Source organism: Lontra canadensis, unplaced genomic scaffold (assembly GCF_010015895.1).
Source record: "Lontra canadensis isolate GAN:19392208 unplaced genomic scaffold, GSC_riverotter_1.0 scaffold60, whole genome shotgun sequence".
NCBI lineage: Eukaryota > Metazoa > Chordata > Mammalia > Carnivora > Mustelidae > Lontra > Lontra canadensis.
This window is the reverse complement of record NW_022631054.1, coordinates 4,288,954-4,305,154: the sequence shown is the minus strand read 5'-3', so window position 1 is coordinate 4,305,154 and position 16,201 is coordinate 4,288,954. Positions and strand designations below refer to the sequence as shown.

Genomic DNA, 16,201 nt, shown 5'->3' with positions numbered 1-16,201 from the left:
GGAGGACACAGACTTGGGAAGATGTCTCCCAACATGGCCAATGAGCCCATGCGCTGTGGTCTCCCAGGCTCCAGGCAGGCTGCAGTGTGACAGGAAGATCCAGTCTCAGACGTACTGGCCATCACCCTACTGTGTCCCATGTTCTCCCAAACACAGAACAGACCTGAACTCTGGCCTGTTTCCAAGGCCAGGGAAGGTTCTGCCCCTGCCCCCACCTCTGGCCCCCTCCCCAAGCCTGGGCCAAGGTGCGTGCAAGCTAGGCCTGCTGGGAGCTCACCTGGGGTAGGGCAGAGTCCTCGATGGAGCAGGACAGGCTTGGGGGGACCACAGATGAACCCAAAGGGTGGACCCTCCCCAGGGTGGCCAAGCAGCCCAGGCAATGACCGGGGAGGGATATGGAGCTGAAGACGTCACCAGGACCCACCTAAGGACAGCCACGAGGACAGGTGAGGGCTTTCAGTGAACAGACCAGAAGTAAGGGGCCCATCAAGGGCCAGGGTACAAGGAGCGGAGGCCTAAATCTGGAAAAACGCTGGTGAGAGACAGGCCTGGGTTGGGGGGAGTGCAGGACCCAGGCAGATTGGCATGGGTCACGTGGCTTCGGGGAGAACGGGGGTGATGAGCAGGGAAACGGAGGCCAGAGCTCAGTCCCCTTAGGCTGTGGTCAGGGTTGGTCGGGACCCTTGGGGGTACTTCGTTGCTCAGTCTTGCAAAAGAACTTTACTGAGCCCCTTGTTGGAGCCAGCTTTTGAGCTCACCCGAGGGATGCATCAGTGTGCGATCTAGGTCAGTACCCCCCCTTCTAGAGCTCACACACCAGCAGAGGAGTGAGGGAGGTATTAAACAGTGACTTACAAATAAGAATTTAATTGTGATAAGGACACGGAGGAGCAGCACAAGGGGCGCTATGGGAACGTATCACCAGGGCCTCATGGCATGTGGAGGGAGAGGGGGGTCACTGAGCAGGGCCTGTCTGGGCTGATGCCACCTTACGCCCATGAGGTGGCAAAAGGGGCAGGTGGTTGGAGATGGAGCTGTGGCCTGTCCCTCCTGGGGCCCCTGGGGTCCTGAAGCAGGGAACACCTGCCCTTCCTTCCTGAAGGAGAGAGACTCAGCAGCTCTCCTGGGCCAGAGAGAGGTGTGAGCATCCTTCCTCACTGGCAGGTAGTGAGGCCACTACCGCTCAGGAAGCCAGTGTGTGGATTACAGGTCTTGGGAGGTGACCCATCTGTGGACACTGAGGAATTTACCAGCACCGCTTCCCCTCTGTTGTAATGTGTGGGTCGTTGAGGCTGCTGGTTGTCAGGTCAGTGTCCATGGGCTTTCCGGGAGCACTGTGTTTTCTTAAGGGTGGAGTCTGGGAGTCATCGGCAGACACCCACCCCACCCGGCCCCGTGACTTGCTTTGTCCCCCTGTAAACTACCACGTGCTCAGCCAGGCAGCTCTGCAGATATTCTTACTGGGTATCTCCCCTACACATCCCCATTCATCCAGTCCCAGAGTCTACAGATGGCAGGCTGTGAGCCAGGCACTGTGCCAGGCCCAGGGTGCATGGTGGTGGAAAGACACGGGCTCAGACCCTGCTCCCATGAGCTTATGGTCCAGTGAAGGAGAAATCACCAAGCCTCTCTAAAAACCCAACTGTGGTCAGTGCTAGGAGCGAAAATACTTGTGCCATGAGATGAATCACCAGGGAGACCTGACGTCACCTGAGGATTTTAATTAATTGATTTAATTGAGCTGAGATCTGAAAGAGAAGTAGGCATTAGCTAGACAAAGCGTTTGTGGAGGAAGAAGTCCCAGGTAGAGGAGCTCACACGTGCAAAGGTCCTGAGGTGAGAAAGAGCTGGAGTTGGGGAGTCTGAAAGAAGCTAGTAGAAAGCAAGCAAGGGGATGTGAGGTAAGGAAAGCCTGGAGAGGTGGGCAGGGCCAGGTCTGCACTTGACAGCTCAGTAGCCACTGGTTATGGGGGTTATTTAAATTTAAAACTTAAATAAAAATATTTTTTCAAATTCGTTTATGTGAAATTAATTAAAGTATGAACTCAGTTCCTCTCTTACATAGCCACGTTTCAAGCTCTTGGCCACATGTGGCTAATGGTTACCATATTGGACAATGCAAATAGAGAACATTCCCACCGTTACAGAACGTTCTCTGGGACAGAAAGTTCTCTTAGATCATGAAAGGCTAAGGAACCCCTAATAAGAATGTTTTATCCTAAGAGCACTTTCTGTACATGAAGCAGGGTTGGGAGTGGGGGGATTCTAGCTGGAGCAACACCACTTTGAGAAAAGACTGGAAGGGGAATTCCAGGATAGCATGTACGTGGGCAGAGAGCCAGCAGACAGAGCCCTGGGGAGAAGTCCTGCATGTGCAGCAGGAGTGAGACTGGTTTTGGGGGACTGTGGAAACAGAAGCAGAAGGATCTGGAGGGAAGTGAGAGTAAATGTATGAGTGTATGTTTCTGCAGCCGTAGAGCTCAACAGCCCAGCCAGATGATACGAAGTGTATGCTGGGGAGACCCCGTGGCACCCTTGGTGGGCAGCCAGAGTCAGGTTCATGTCTCTGGGAATGCAGCCCAGGTTCAGAGCAGGCAGGGCAGGCCTGGCCATAGAGCCTGCTCATCTGAATGGGGTGGCGGAAGGAACTCCGATCATCCTGTCCTGGCCCTAAGTGGCAGGTGTAGGAGTGACCCAGGGCAGTCACAGCAAATGACCACAAGCTAGGTGGCTTAAAACAACGGAAATGTCTTCTCTCTCAGTTCTGGAGGCCAGAAATTGGAAATCAAGGTGCTGGCAGGATTGGTCCCTTTTGAAGGAGAATGTGTCCCTCGCCTCTCCCCTGGCTTCTGGTGCAGCTGGCATCCTTGGTGCTCCTTGGTTTGATCCTGCCTTACTCTGGTCTCTGTCTCCAGCATCACAGGGCCTTCTCAGTGTGTCCCTGTGTGTCCTCTTCTCTGCTTATGAGTAGCCCAGGCCTAGGATGTAGGGTTCACCCGAATCTAGTATGACTTCCATCTTAGCTTGATTACTTCTGCAAAGACCATTTTTGCAGAGCTTCTGGGTTGGTGAACACATGGAAATGCGAGAAGGGTGGCGCGCCCCAAGAGAGAGAGGACATGGGAACTTCGTGCTCCTTCCCACATACCTTGCCTGATGCACCACTTCCATGCAGCTGTCCTGAGCTCCATTCTTCTCTAAAAACCGGAGACCTGAGGGGTAGCACCATTTTACATTCCCGCCCACAACCCAGGAGAGACCCCGTCGCTCCACACCCTTATCAGCACTTGGTATTATCCGTACCTTTTTTAAAATTTTGGCTGCTGGGATAGGTGTGCAATGGTATTACGGGAATTTGAAACCTGGGGAGTGTTGCTGGGGACACGTGAGGGAACAACTGTGACACGGAGACCAGATGCACACGGGCTCCCGCCGGGAGCCATCGCACGGTCAGAACCCGCAGTGCTGCACGCCCAGGAGCGGCCGTGAGCTCACTGATGAATTTCGGGGCACTCAGCAGGAGCCAGAGAGAGCCTGATCTTTGGGGAGGTGAACACGCCCACTGAAGATAGAGAGTGTCCTTCCTCTGCACAGCCCAGGATACTCTCCCAGCAATCCATCCGACGCTGTTTAATCTCAGTGGCAAGAATAAAAGACTGTTTCAGTGGGGGGAGAAAAAGAGCCTATTTCTTTTTTTTTTTTTTAAGATTTTATTTTATTTATTTGACAGACAGAGATCTCAAGTAGGCAGAGAGGCAGGCAGAGAGAGAGAAGAGAAAGCAGGCTCCCTACTGAGCAGAGAGCCCGATGCGGGGCTCTATCCCAGGACCCTGGGATCATGACCTGAGCCGAAGGCAGAGGTTTAACCCACTGAGCCACCCAGGCGCCCTGAGCCTATTTCTAAGTAAGGTCAGGTTCACAGCTCCTAGGGAGTTAGGATTTGAACCTGTTTGGAGGGGGCGCACAATTCAGCCCCGTACATGTGGCTTGCGTGGTGGGTTTGAGGTCACGGTGAAGTGGGTCCGAGTACTGGCTCAGCCATTCACCAACATGGAAGGCAGCTATGCTCATTCCTATGCCACCCACACTTGTCACCCAAAGGAGTAGAGCTTGAACGAACATCCTGGCCTGATTGAGTCATGGCACCCTCATCTAGAATGTGATGGTAACACTTACTGCCACACAGGGCTGCTGGAAGGATCGTCTGTGATGGTGTACATTAGCATGCTTAACTGTGCTTGGCATATGGGACTCATCCAGCAATGACCATGCTTCTTACTATTGTAACTGCAGCAGGTCCCGATCTGAGCAACAGGACACCCTGGGGAATCCCAGCCAAGAGGCAGAGCACAGAGATGGGGAATCTGGTAAAGACTATGCCTAGAATGCAAGTAGGCAGGGGCCAACAGGGACACCAGACTCAGGTAGCAAGCTGGGGTTCAGGGCTTAGACTTTTTCCTCAGGGAGGACCTCTGGCTTAAGAGCAGGGTTAAGAGGGGTGCCTGGGTGGCTCAGTGGATTAAAGTCTCTGCCTTCGGCTCAGGTTATGATCCCAGGGTCCTAGGATCGAGCCCCGCATTGGGCTCTCTGCTCAGCAGGGAGTCTGCTTCCTCCTCTCTCTCTCTCTCTGCCTGCCTCTGCCTACTTGTGATTTCTCTGTCAGATAAATAAATAAAATCTTTTAAAAGAGAGAGAGAGAGAGAAGGCTTAAGAGAAGGCTGATAGGTGGTAAGTGGCCAGAAGTGGGACCATGGTCACAAGTCCACTCTTAGAATCTGAGAGGAGGTTTTCCTGGTTTCACTTTCTGGGACAAGGCTAGTGTCCAGCCAGAAGTCAAGGTGGCTGGACCTCTGGGCTGAAATACAGAGTTGCATCTGGTTAATTCCTTCTCGCCTTCATTCTGGTTCCTGGAGACGTGGTGGCTCCAAGGGGCCCCAGGCAAGTATAGAGTTTAGTAAGAGAGGCTGTTGCCAGGTGGGTCCGGACAGATTCTTGGGAAGTGGAAATCTGCTTGTGCGGATAAAGTAAGGTCCTGGAAGGGTTGCCCTGCCCAGTTGAGAGGTTTAAAAAAGGTATGGAAAGGTCCTCAGGCAGACAGGGCCAACAGATCATCTGTAAGACCCATGAATGTGTTGGACAGGTGAGAAGTTTAGTTTGTTCAAGGACATGATTACTGTGAATATGAGAGCAAAGGCCTTGGCTCTTCTCTGAGCCTCAGTTTCCCACCATAAGAAATAGAGGGTTGGAAGAGATGTTCTTAAAGACCTCTCGCCCAGGTCTGACAGCCTCTGATTTCATGAGTCGTCCTCAGAGAAAAGTTGCTCAAGTGGGAAGAGCCTGCCAAGGTTGGGCCTTTCATTCTGAGTAATGAACTGACACAGCAGAGACTTGACATCTATTCTGCTCTTTCAAGGAAAGCTGGAAAAAATAATGCCTTTTTCAGAGAAATCGTAACCAACGGTGAAATGCAGCGTTTCCTGCCTAAACCCAAATCAAAGCGGAGAACGCCAGCCTTCCTGAACCCTAAGGGAGAAGATGCACCAAAGCTCCCCATGAAGAAGGGCAGGTTGACCAGCTGACTCGCTGCTGTAGGTACAGAATGCCACGGACGCCCACCTCCCGACCTGTGAGACCTCCTGACCTGCGAGAGCCGGAGAGAAGGATGAGGGTGGGAAGATTCAGAAGGTTCCAGGACAGTGCTGGTGAAGAAGGAGGTCCCACAGCCCTGCAGTTGGCTTCCTCGCCAGTCCTGGACCACTTCTCATGAAACAAACGTGGCTGCAGACACCAAGATCCTCCCGTCGTTAGTCCTTTCATCCAACCTGCTGTCAAAGCCAGAGGAAGATTGGCATATTGACCTTGAGGTTCTCCCAAAGCAATGTGATTTGAAGGGACAGGACCAGGGGAGGCCATGTTCTAGAACAAAAGCCCACTACACCCCTCTAATGCCAACATTATAGAGGATCCTAGAACTCAGGAATCAAAAGAACCTTCCAGGATATCCCAGCCAGGTCCCCACCCCACTGAGTCCTATGGGCACCCCCCAGTGGGGGCTCACTTGACTGGAAAGTCTGTAAGAGCAAGAGCTGGGTCTCCTGCTCAGCCCTGTGTCCCAGACTGGAGCACAGTTGGTATCAAGCAGGTACACATTACTCTCTCTGTGTCTTCCCTGATAGTTCCCTTCTTTTTGTTGCTTTCCTTTGTACACACCCTGAGGACCCCAGGGGGCCAGGGTGGCAGCAGCTGGGCATTCTCCTTCCTCTGCCTTCAAAGATAGGCAATTTCCAATGCCCACATTCAGAAATTGACAAACGGAAGGTCCCAGTGTGATGCATGCTTTTTAATAGGCTCCCCCTCCCCGTCCATCCCAGGTCCTAAGGTTCACTGAACGCTTAGGCTCTGAATGTCAATAATCAACTGTGGGGGCTTCTATTAAAAGGAAAAACATTGGCTTGGCAATGTCAAAGTTGTGTGTTTGCCAGCATCCCCCACCCCCAGCCTGGGGCACCTGCGGAGTCTACCCAGATCAGGCTTCCCTTCCTTAAAGTCTGATTTCAGTTGGTTGCTGGTTCCTAATCTAGGATTGGTGAAGTCAGAGTTGGCATTAACAGCTACCATTTAGTAAATGGTTTGATTAGTGTCTGTTTCCCCAACTAGATTGCAAGCCCTGGGGCAGAAACCGTGTCTTCATGGCTCAGCTCTGTATCCCTAGTGCTTAGCAAAGCTCATAAAATGAATGAATGAATGAATGAATGAATGAACGAACAAATGAATGAATCTGGACCAAGACATTGGGTAGTTGCCTAGAGACTGTTGTCTTGGAAAGGGGTCTCAGAGCAGCCATCCCACCTTTGCAACAGGGTCTTTAGGGCTGGTCTTCAGGACCTGGCCTCTCTTTCTGTCCAGCCCATCCCCGACACCGGGAAGTGATAACTCAGTTCACATTTTGATATGTGAATATCCACAGGAGCCATCCCAGAGGAACTCTATTAACAAATATTACAGAGCTGAGATGGGGGTTAGGAATGGACAAAGCAGTGCATCAGCTATGCCCTGACTGCCCTTAGGAAGACACAGGCAAATAGGCAGGTAAGGCAGAAAGTCACATGGCCACACATCCTGAATTCCAACTGAGCCAGTTAGGACCTTACTGTGGGGCAGAGCAAGCTTCATGGGGTTTAGCATTGGAGGTTATCTGGGAGGGCTTCTTGGAGGAAGTAGCATGTGCAAAGAAATACGGAAAGCTGATAAGAGCCAACAGGGAGAGGGCATTCTCAATAGGGCATGGGTGTGCAAAGCATGGAGGTGAAAAAGGGAATGTGGGAAAAAGGAAGCCATTAAATGGGGCCTCTGGAGCTGGAGAACAGTGGGGAGGAGGCTGAAATGATGGAAATGAGGGATTATAGACTGTTCATCAGGAAAAGCTCAGACCAAGGAGATAATAGACCTTTAATTAGACCCTCATTAAAATTGAGATGAGCTAAAATTGACCAGCACAGGAACATTCCTAGCCTTCCCCACCCCCTTCCTTTCTTCCTCTTCTTTGCCCTCTTCCCTCCCCTCACCAATTGAAGAGGGCTCTGGACTCACTTCTGCTTCCAAAGAGGGTATTATTTTTGTCCAACTGGATTTTAAGGCTTTTAGGAAGTATAGAATATCCAAAATAGGGAGAAGCAGTCAAGAAGTGGCTAGGAGAGGAAAGCAAATTCAAGCAAGGTCCATTCTGGATTCTGTGTCCTCTTCATGATGTTTGAAAGTCACCAATAAAGAACATGAGCTATTTTTAAATGTTTGTAGATTGCTGAACTGTATCTATTTGACCGAGCACCATTTTGAGGATGAACCACACGGGTATAGCTTTCCTAGAATTCCTCTCTGCATGTTGATGCCACTGTCCTCTTCCTGAAGGCCATGAGGCTCGTGGAGGACAGGGGTTCCATCTAATTCATCACTGTCTCCGCAGCACGCTGTGGGTGGCCCTGCCCAGGAGAAGGACTTGTAAACATTGTGGTCAGGTGACTCTAAGGCTTTGGAAATGACTCCACTTCACTGCCTTCCTTCCCCCTCCTCCGAGAAGAGGTGCCTGTCTCCTGCTAGTCTGAAGCTTTACTCACACCTGTCTGTGTGTGTGTGTCTCTCTCTCATTGCAGAAGGCAGATCTGGCCGTGGCCCCCCTGACCATCACCCATGTCCGCGAGAAAGCCATCGACTTCTCCAAGCCCTTCATGACCCTCGGTGTGAGCATCTTGTATCGAAAGCCCAATGGCACCAACCCCAGTGTCTTCTCCTTCCTCAACCCCCTGTCCCCAGACATCTGGATGTACGTGCTCCTCGCCTATCTGGGGGTCAGCTGTGTCCTCTTTGTCATTGCCAGGTAAGGGCCATGCTTTGGCCAGAGCTCTGGCCCAAGGTCAGGGTTTCAGGGAGCCAGACTGGTCCCCACCTCAACAGTCCTTAGCCACTGGCTAAGGTTCAGGCCACTGCTGTGCCTGCTCCTCTCTCCCTCACTGAGGCTCAGATGCCTTTGTATCCTTCGAGGAATATTCCACAGATCACCCCCCCCCGCCCCATGCCAAGCTTGTATTCCCCAGGCCTTCCCCTGGTCTGTGTCCATGACCGGGAGGCAGCAGTGCTATCCCAGCCCTGTGAGCAGGCTTGGAGAGGCTAAGTCATTGCCCAGAGCTGCACCGCCTGGCCAGGCACCCAGGACAGCAGACTTAGGTGTGTTGGATGGTCCAGCAAGTGGACTGAAATGTGCAAGGCAGACTGTGTTCTCCTGGTCCACACAGCAGGAGGAATCGTGTCACATATGCACATGCGGGCGCATGTGCAAAAATTTGGCACATACGCCCCCGTCCGTAGCACATGCAGGCCACCCCCTTACACGTTCGGTCGTTCACACAAAAGAGACACAGCACATACTTGCTGGTGGATGGTGGGAGGAGCTGACTAGGGCACAGGTTTAGCTTGGTGTTTGCTGAGCACCTAGTGTTTGCCAAGCACTGTGCTCTGTGCTTTAGAGGCATTATGTGACATAATTATCTCATCCCTCCACCCCCAGGAAGGGAAGACATCTGAGGGTCACTGAAACCATCCTAGCGACAAGTGACTGGCATTTGAACTCTCACCACCTAGGATTTTGTCTGTAATCCACATCCCTGGCCACCTGGACATTTGTCCTTTGCCCTGGCCCCAAGTGGGTGGCTCCTGGGCCCTGGACCCTCTGCCCCCTCCTTCCAGGCTCTCGCCCCTGCCCTGGTTCTCTCTTCTCTAAACCCTAACAAGATATGAAGAGAGACTTCTCTGGAGAGGCAATTTGAGATACAAGGACTTTGTGTTTAGGCCTTTTCTCCTCCTAAGTCTTCTTTGAAAGCCTTCCTCCCACCCTGTTCCCTTTCGCTCCCTCCTCCCGCACAGAGAGAGACCAAAGGAAAGGATGTGAGGGATGAAATTGTCCTGCATCCGAAACCCTCGGCTGCCAGCAGGCGGGTGCCTCCTGTCCACCCAGCCCAGCCGGCCAGCCTTCAGGAGAGTCCTGTATTACGCAGCTTCCTCTAATGGCCTAACAAGACTTAGAAAGCAGGAGACACTCTCCAGAGCTTTCACCATAATTTTAGCAACTCCAGCCCCCTCTGGGCTCCCTACCCCTAGAAAACAGCTCCGGTTTCTCCAGCATGACTCCAGTGTGCGCCCAGTCCCCCTCCAACCCCTGGTCTTTCAGCCTGCTTTTTGCCCCCTGCCTCCTGTCAGGGAAGGTAGGGGGACCACTTGCACCCTACCTGGGGAGACTTTCTGGAAGAGATGAGACTTCTGCAGCTGCTGGAATGACACAGGACACTTCAGGGGACAGGATAAGGACAAGGGACCTAGCCACAGGGCCATGAACAGTGTCACAGTACAATTATCCCATTATGTAACAGTCACTTAATTCACACCCACCCCGCCTGATCCTTACGAAGGTCCTGTGAGGTGGGGATAATTCTCCTCACTTTGCAGAAGCAGCAAATCAGGCTCAGGGAGGCTCAGCCAGTGCCCGAGGTCCAAAAGCTTTTTCTTACAGAGTCAGACCCCCGAGGAAGACCCGTCCATTTTAAATGGGGGTGACAAACACCAGTGCCCATGGGGCTGGACAGGAAGCTTGAAAGAGGGGAGGCAGGGAAGGGGAGAGGCCACAGCTGCCCAGAGGACACACACTTGGCCAGAGGGACAGCAGCTTGTCGCCCCCAACAGACTGCTCTGGACTGGAATGCAGGCCCAGCACAGCAGTGCTCTTGGTGTTTAGACAGACTCAGATTTTTTTATGTGACACCTCATGGTTTTTATAGGTAGCCACTAACTCGATTTTTTTCCAAGACTGTCAAGATCAAGCACGACACATCTCTAGGGTGGCCGTGGCCTTCTGTCCCCCCTCCATGTGGTCTGTGTCCTTCAGACCGCTCCATGCTGGCAGCGGGAGAGCTGGACACCGCTGCCCGAGAGCTGGGGTCCGCGAAGCATGGGCAGAGCCCCAGACTCCCTGCAGGGCGGTTGTGGCATGGTCCAGGACTGTCTGTCTTGCAGACGCGCCTGGCCTGGCCTGTGTCTGTCCAGCACCAGGGGTCCATGCCTTGACCAAGGCCTTTCTCTACCACCGGGATGGTCTGCTTTATGCCTGGACACATAGAAGGAGAGAGGAAGGGAGGGAGGGTGCCTTCTCACCACAGAGGGCAGGAGAGCTGGGACTTGGGGCAAGAAGATAACCCTACATACCTAAAATCGGAGGCAGGAACAAGGGTGAACTGCCAGCAGGTCCAGCTCTGAGTGCCCCATTCCAGTCACATCCGGGGAAGAGATGGTCCCAGCCAGCCGGTGCTCCGTCTACACCTCTGTCACTGGGGCTGGACGTCATCTTCTCCCAGGAGTGGAGACCGAGTATCGCTAGGTCAGCCTCCACTAGCTCCTACCGTTGTGCAAGACATGACAGTCCTTTGCAGCTGCAAGCCATTAACCCAAAACCATCACTAACTTCGGGGACACCTTCTTTACTGGCCAGCATCCAGCCCACTCCTGTTCTCTCCTGTGGCCTGGGGGTTAGAATCCAGACCTTCCAGCTCCTGGATAGCAGGGGCGCCCTCCCCTGACTGCTCCAAACCACCTCCCCGTCTGTAAAATGGGTCTCCGTTGCGCTGTCCACATCAGGGGGCAGCGAAGAGCCGGGCCCCTTATATTACTTGATGACCAAGAGGCTCCTTCTAGAGGTGGGTGGTTTGAGCATGAGAAGCAGGTCCACCCCTGGGAATATAGCCTATTGAAATCACCACTGAGCCCACGTTATAGTGCCCCCAAATCTAGAAAGTCTCTCCTCTGAGGGTAGGGCCGCCCTTCGGCATGGGTGCCCATGGAGGGGTCCCCAGGGCTATTTCTTCCAGCACAGTATGAGACAGTGGGGGGCAGGGGCAGGCCAAGTTCCAGCAACAGAGGAGTGGTTGAAAACACCTCTGAAGTAGTTGCAGAGAGCAAGGAGATCCGGAAGAACTGCTCTGGAAAGAGGCTGGTGACTTAGTAAGAGGAAAGTCCCAAGTTCTAGGTAGCACTACGGTGTGATATTTTCTTGTGTTTAAACACGATCACAAATATCGTGGCTGTGTGCGTGTGTAAGACACTCAGGACCGGTGAGGTCTCATCCGGAATCATTTTCACTGGGTCTCCCCCTCCCCCAGCCTCCCAGTGTGCTCAGGGCTGAGGCTCTCCTTGCTCCGTGAAAGCTCGGCCTGGGGTCTGTCACTTTTTGGCTCATATCCAGGTCACAGAAACCCCAGGGGTCTCTCTAATCACAAACACTGTTTCCATTCAGAAATGAGAAGTTTGAGTTCAGTAGAGTCCTCAACATTTCTGCCTTTGGTCGCACATCGGACCTCTTACCTGGCCTGCTCAGGGGCCCACTTCAGCAGGACCTGCCCCATGGTCTCCCCTGTCACAGTCCCGTTGCCCTTCTCAGACAGGACACAGGGTAAAGCTGGGCTGCATCTCTCTGCTGCTTGGGCCCATCCGGTCCAGGGAAACACTGTGGGCCTGGTGTCCTCCCACCTGGCTGCGTCTGGGCATGCAGGCCAGTACCCTGCGACAGGCACTCCCCCTCCTGCGTGCACCTGGGAGGCACGCATCAGCCCAACCCCTGCCCTCTGGACCCCCAGGCGGAGTCCACCTTGTTACAGAGCCGCCTGCCAGCTCCCTCAGCAGTCCCACAGTCACTCCTCTCCCAGGACGTCACGGAGGGAATGTGGGGACCACCAAAATGCACCGCTCTCCTGAGGCTTTCTCCAGAAGCTTCCCATAGCAGCCTCCGCCTCTCCTCTCTTCAGCCTTTATCTCTTGCCTATGGATTTGCAGAGCCTCGAGCCAGTTCGTGGTCATTCCCTTTGAATATCTCCGTCTTGGTTGGAAACCTCACTTTAAAATTTCATATGTGTAGAATCTTCCCACTTTGTGAAAACAAAATTCTTCTCACGTGGGCTTTGGTGATCAATGTATAATTTATTAAACCTTTTTAAAGGGGGTTGGAAGAGTCCCAACATCACACTTAAAGTGTGTCATACATTAAAAAACAAAACAAAATTCCACTGGACATGCCTCTCCTTCTGGGCCTCTCATGTCAGCATCCTACCCCACACCAGCCACGCCAGCCACGTCAGCCATGCCGGCCACGTGGGCCTCTCGGGGGGCTCTCTCCAGGGTCTCCCCGTCTCCCCCAGAGCGCTCTAGCTTCCTCCAGCTTCCATGTCCCCGCCTGGAATTCAGGCAGCAAACAAAGATCCCTCTAGTTATCAGGACTTCTCTTCCTCAGAAGTCAGTGGGGGGGGGGCACTTTAAGTAACCATCTTTCCCTGTCATACAGGTATTTGTATATTCAGAGAGAAAAATCAGAACATTTATGTAACACGTTGTTCTCGCCGGGGGTGGGATCCTGGAGTACTTTTGTTTTTTCATTGTATTCTTCTATACTGCTGGAATATTTTATGAAGCATATGTTTTGCTTTTTTTTTTTTTTCATTTTAAGTATACAAGTAATTGAAAAGCCCATTCTCATTTTTAAAAAATTCCTCTAATCCACCTAAAGCAACAGGATGCCCAGAAATTCCTGCCGCCCTCCTAACTCCCTTCCCCAGAGGCAAACGCTGGTATTTTTTAAATTAGGACTCTTTCCAGACTCTTCCAACGTATTTGTATACGCATGTATCTAAAGAGACATAGCACTTTATCTTTAGGAATCTATTTATATAAATGTGATCATATCATTCTTATCTTTTATCACTTTTTTTTTTTTTAAGCAAACAGTACGGGTGGAAAATCTTTCCCTGTCAGGACCTCCGGACAGCTCTCATTCTCCTCTCTGAGCCTTGTGACATTGCAGAACCTGCTTCTGACGGAGTTTACTTAATCATTTTGTTGTTGAAGGACATTTAGGCTGTTTCCAGTTTTTCGCTATTACAAACAATGCTTTGATAAATACCCTCGCGTGCTTCGCTTTATGCTCCTGTACAGGCGTTTTTTCTAGGCTGGATAATGAGTCTCAGAATTGCTAGGTTGAAGGGCATGCGCACTTTTAAGAGATGCTGCTGAATTACTTTTACAACCAGAAAAGGGCACTAACAATAAAGAACAAGAAGCAAAATGGCCCTGATTTTCCATCCCCTGCCTCCCCAGCAGAGCACTGAGTACATTGATGCTAAAGTGACAGCCCAGCAATGTTGGCTAAGCAGGCAGCTCCCCGCGGCATGGGCTCCCCTTCCCTCCCAGCCCCCTGCAGCTCCACCCCACCGCTCCCCTCTCCCTGTTGCAGGTTCAGCCCTTATGAGTGGTACGATGCTCACCCCTGCAATCCTGGCTCCGAGGTGGTGGAAAACAACTTCACTCTGCTGAACAGCTTCTGGTTCGGGATGGGGTCCTTGATGCAGCAAGGTGGGTGCCCTCTCTCCCCAGGGATCCCCTCTCCGGAGCGTGGGGGTGCCTCCTTTCCTGAGTCGGTAGAGCCTACCCAGCCTCCAGGACAGCCTCAGACCTGCGGAGCTGCCAGCGGGTTGGAGACACCTGGGGACTTGGGTGTGTACCCTTGTCCCAGGTCCCTGTCCTCCACCGGTCCTGGGGCTGGACTGTCCTCAGGGTCTGAGGCTAAAACAGAGAAGCCATCCCACCCACGCCGATCAGGGCTCTATCCCTAACCTCTCCTGCTACAGCCGCGATGGATGGACAACATCCTGCTTGCTGGGGCCAACCCCACTATTGGCTTCATCACCTTAGATGCCAGCTGGGTCAGGTTGAGCAGAGGAAGGGGGAGACTGGAGGCAGGGAGGCTGGGTGGGAGGCCGTTGCAGAAATGAGAGGATGAGATCTGAACAGGGGTGGTGGCCATGGGGGTAAAGGACAGAGATGGACTCCGAGAGCTTCAGGGTGTAGCAGGAATAGGACTCAGTGACGATCTGGCCATGGGGAGCGTGGGAGCGAGAAGGGTCATGTTCAAGGGGGTGCGTGCTTCAGGGATGGTATGCACAGAAGGACAGCGCTGTCTTACAACCTGCAGAGGGAGGGCAGGTATATTGCACCTGCCTCTGACCAGTTGGCCCGCCCTCTGGCCCAATCCGCAGCTGCTCAAATGTCTCAGGGAGCAGAGCACCTGCACTGGGTGCAGAGACACCATGGGCTGAAGGACAGGTACCAGGAGAGGAGACCTCCGCCCAGGGAGGACACTTCCTCCCCAAGCTTGCTGACCAGGAGCCAAAAGCTCATTGTTTCTGCCTGTCAAGTCACATGTCCAGAGCCTCTTAACTTGGGGAATGGGATAGGGAGATGGGGACGGAACCAAAGTCTCTGCCTCTATTAGGATCCCGCTAAGGGGCAGTGGGTGACAAGGGGGCAAGGAAGGGAAGGGGAGCCAGGAGGCAAAAACTCCCTGTCCCTCACTCACCTGTGTGTGTTCTCAAGGCCCAGTCCAAACCCTGGCCCTCAGTAAACATCCATCAGCAAATGCCAAATGAATGCTATTATCCCAGCATCCTGAGTGACCACTATATCCCAAGCCCTGGGCTGGGCACTTGAATGAAGAAGGAAGAGGAGAGAGAGAGAGAGAGAGAGCTGCCCCCAACTCAAGCAATCTCCCAGTCATGACAGAGGCCAGGGCAGGAGCCTGGGTAGGGGTCTAGCAGAAGCTGGCACAGTCCACCAGGCCAACAAGTCATTCTCCCCTGCGGGGGATGGGGGGGACAGCTCTAGCCCTAGCTTGGAGGAATCTGGGAGGTAGCAGGGGGGTGGTGGGGCAGATAGATGAGGTTGCATGTGGTTGGGGAGGGAGGGGAGCCTGAGGAGCCTCCATGGTCTCCAGAGCTGGGAAGCAACAGGCGGCTTTCAACGGAAGTGTTTCTTTCTGTCCCTTCTATTAATGAGTGTCCCGAAGCCTCACCTTGCTTCTTCGTACATTTTCCTTTTTCAATGACAGTAGGGAAAGACCTGACAGCCCCCCAGTGCAGGAATCGCTTCTCCTCGCCCTCCTCCAGCTGCTATATTCAAAGCCCCGGCCCCTGATGTATTCCCCCACGAGGTTTTGATTAGGAGGGAGAAAAATAGTTCTGTATTTGAAAAACTCTCCTTTGAGTGATTTCTTTGAGGAAAAAAAAAAATCATCCATATCAAAGCAGACACTTTTCAGATTGCAGGTCCAAATATTCTGGAAAGTTCAGGAGTCACTTGCTATTTAAATCTCTTGAAAGCCGCCTAGTTAATTACTTCAGTTAGAAGGTTTCATCTAAATTGTGCTCCACACCCAAGGTCGGGGAGGAAGAGGGATCTGTTTCAGCGACGAGCTTCCAAAAATGTTGATTTTTCTCCTCTTGTAAAGCACCAGCAGGCAATGTCGTGTTTGTATACCGCCTGTGTTTGCAACACACTCTCCTGCAATTATGCCTTGGCAGCCTCACGGTATTTGTGTGAGGCTGGGATGGAGGAAGGACAACTCTCCGGGCTTTGTGGGGTCCCAGAGAGGGAGAGCATCTGGCGCGATCACACAGGGCTGGGAACAGGAATCCCTCCAGAGCCCCCATGGTTTCGACTCCCCTGCATTCTGAACCACAGGTGACCGGGGCTGACCAGCCTGTGAAACATGTGCACATGTGTGGTCCTAGAGCAGTGGATTTTCCATTTCAGCCTGCATCAGAACCACCTGGAGGGCTTC

General features: G+C 52.7%; 1 protein-coding gene across 3 annotated transcripts in view; it reads left to right on the top strand.

Moving 5' to 3' along the window:
- The window catches only part of GRIK3 (glutamate ionotropic receptor kainate type subunit 3), a 219,171-nt gene that overhangs the window by 186,723 nt on the left and 16,247 nt on the right, over positions 1–16,201 (top strand). For all 3 annotated transcript variants that reach the window (XM_032877282.1, XM_032877283.1, XM_032877281.1), the window contains exons 11-12: positions 8,151–8,374; positions 13,820–13,938. In XM_032877282.1, the coding sequence (XP_032733173.1) occupies positions 8,151–8,374; positions 13,820–13,938 (343 nt within the window). The remainder of the gene's footprint in view (positions 1–8,150; positions 8,375–13,819; positions 13,939–16,201) is intronic.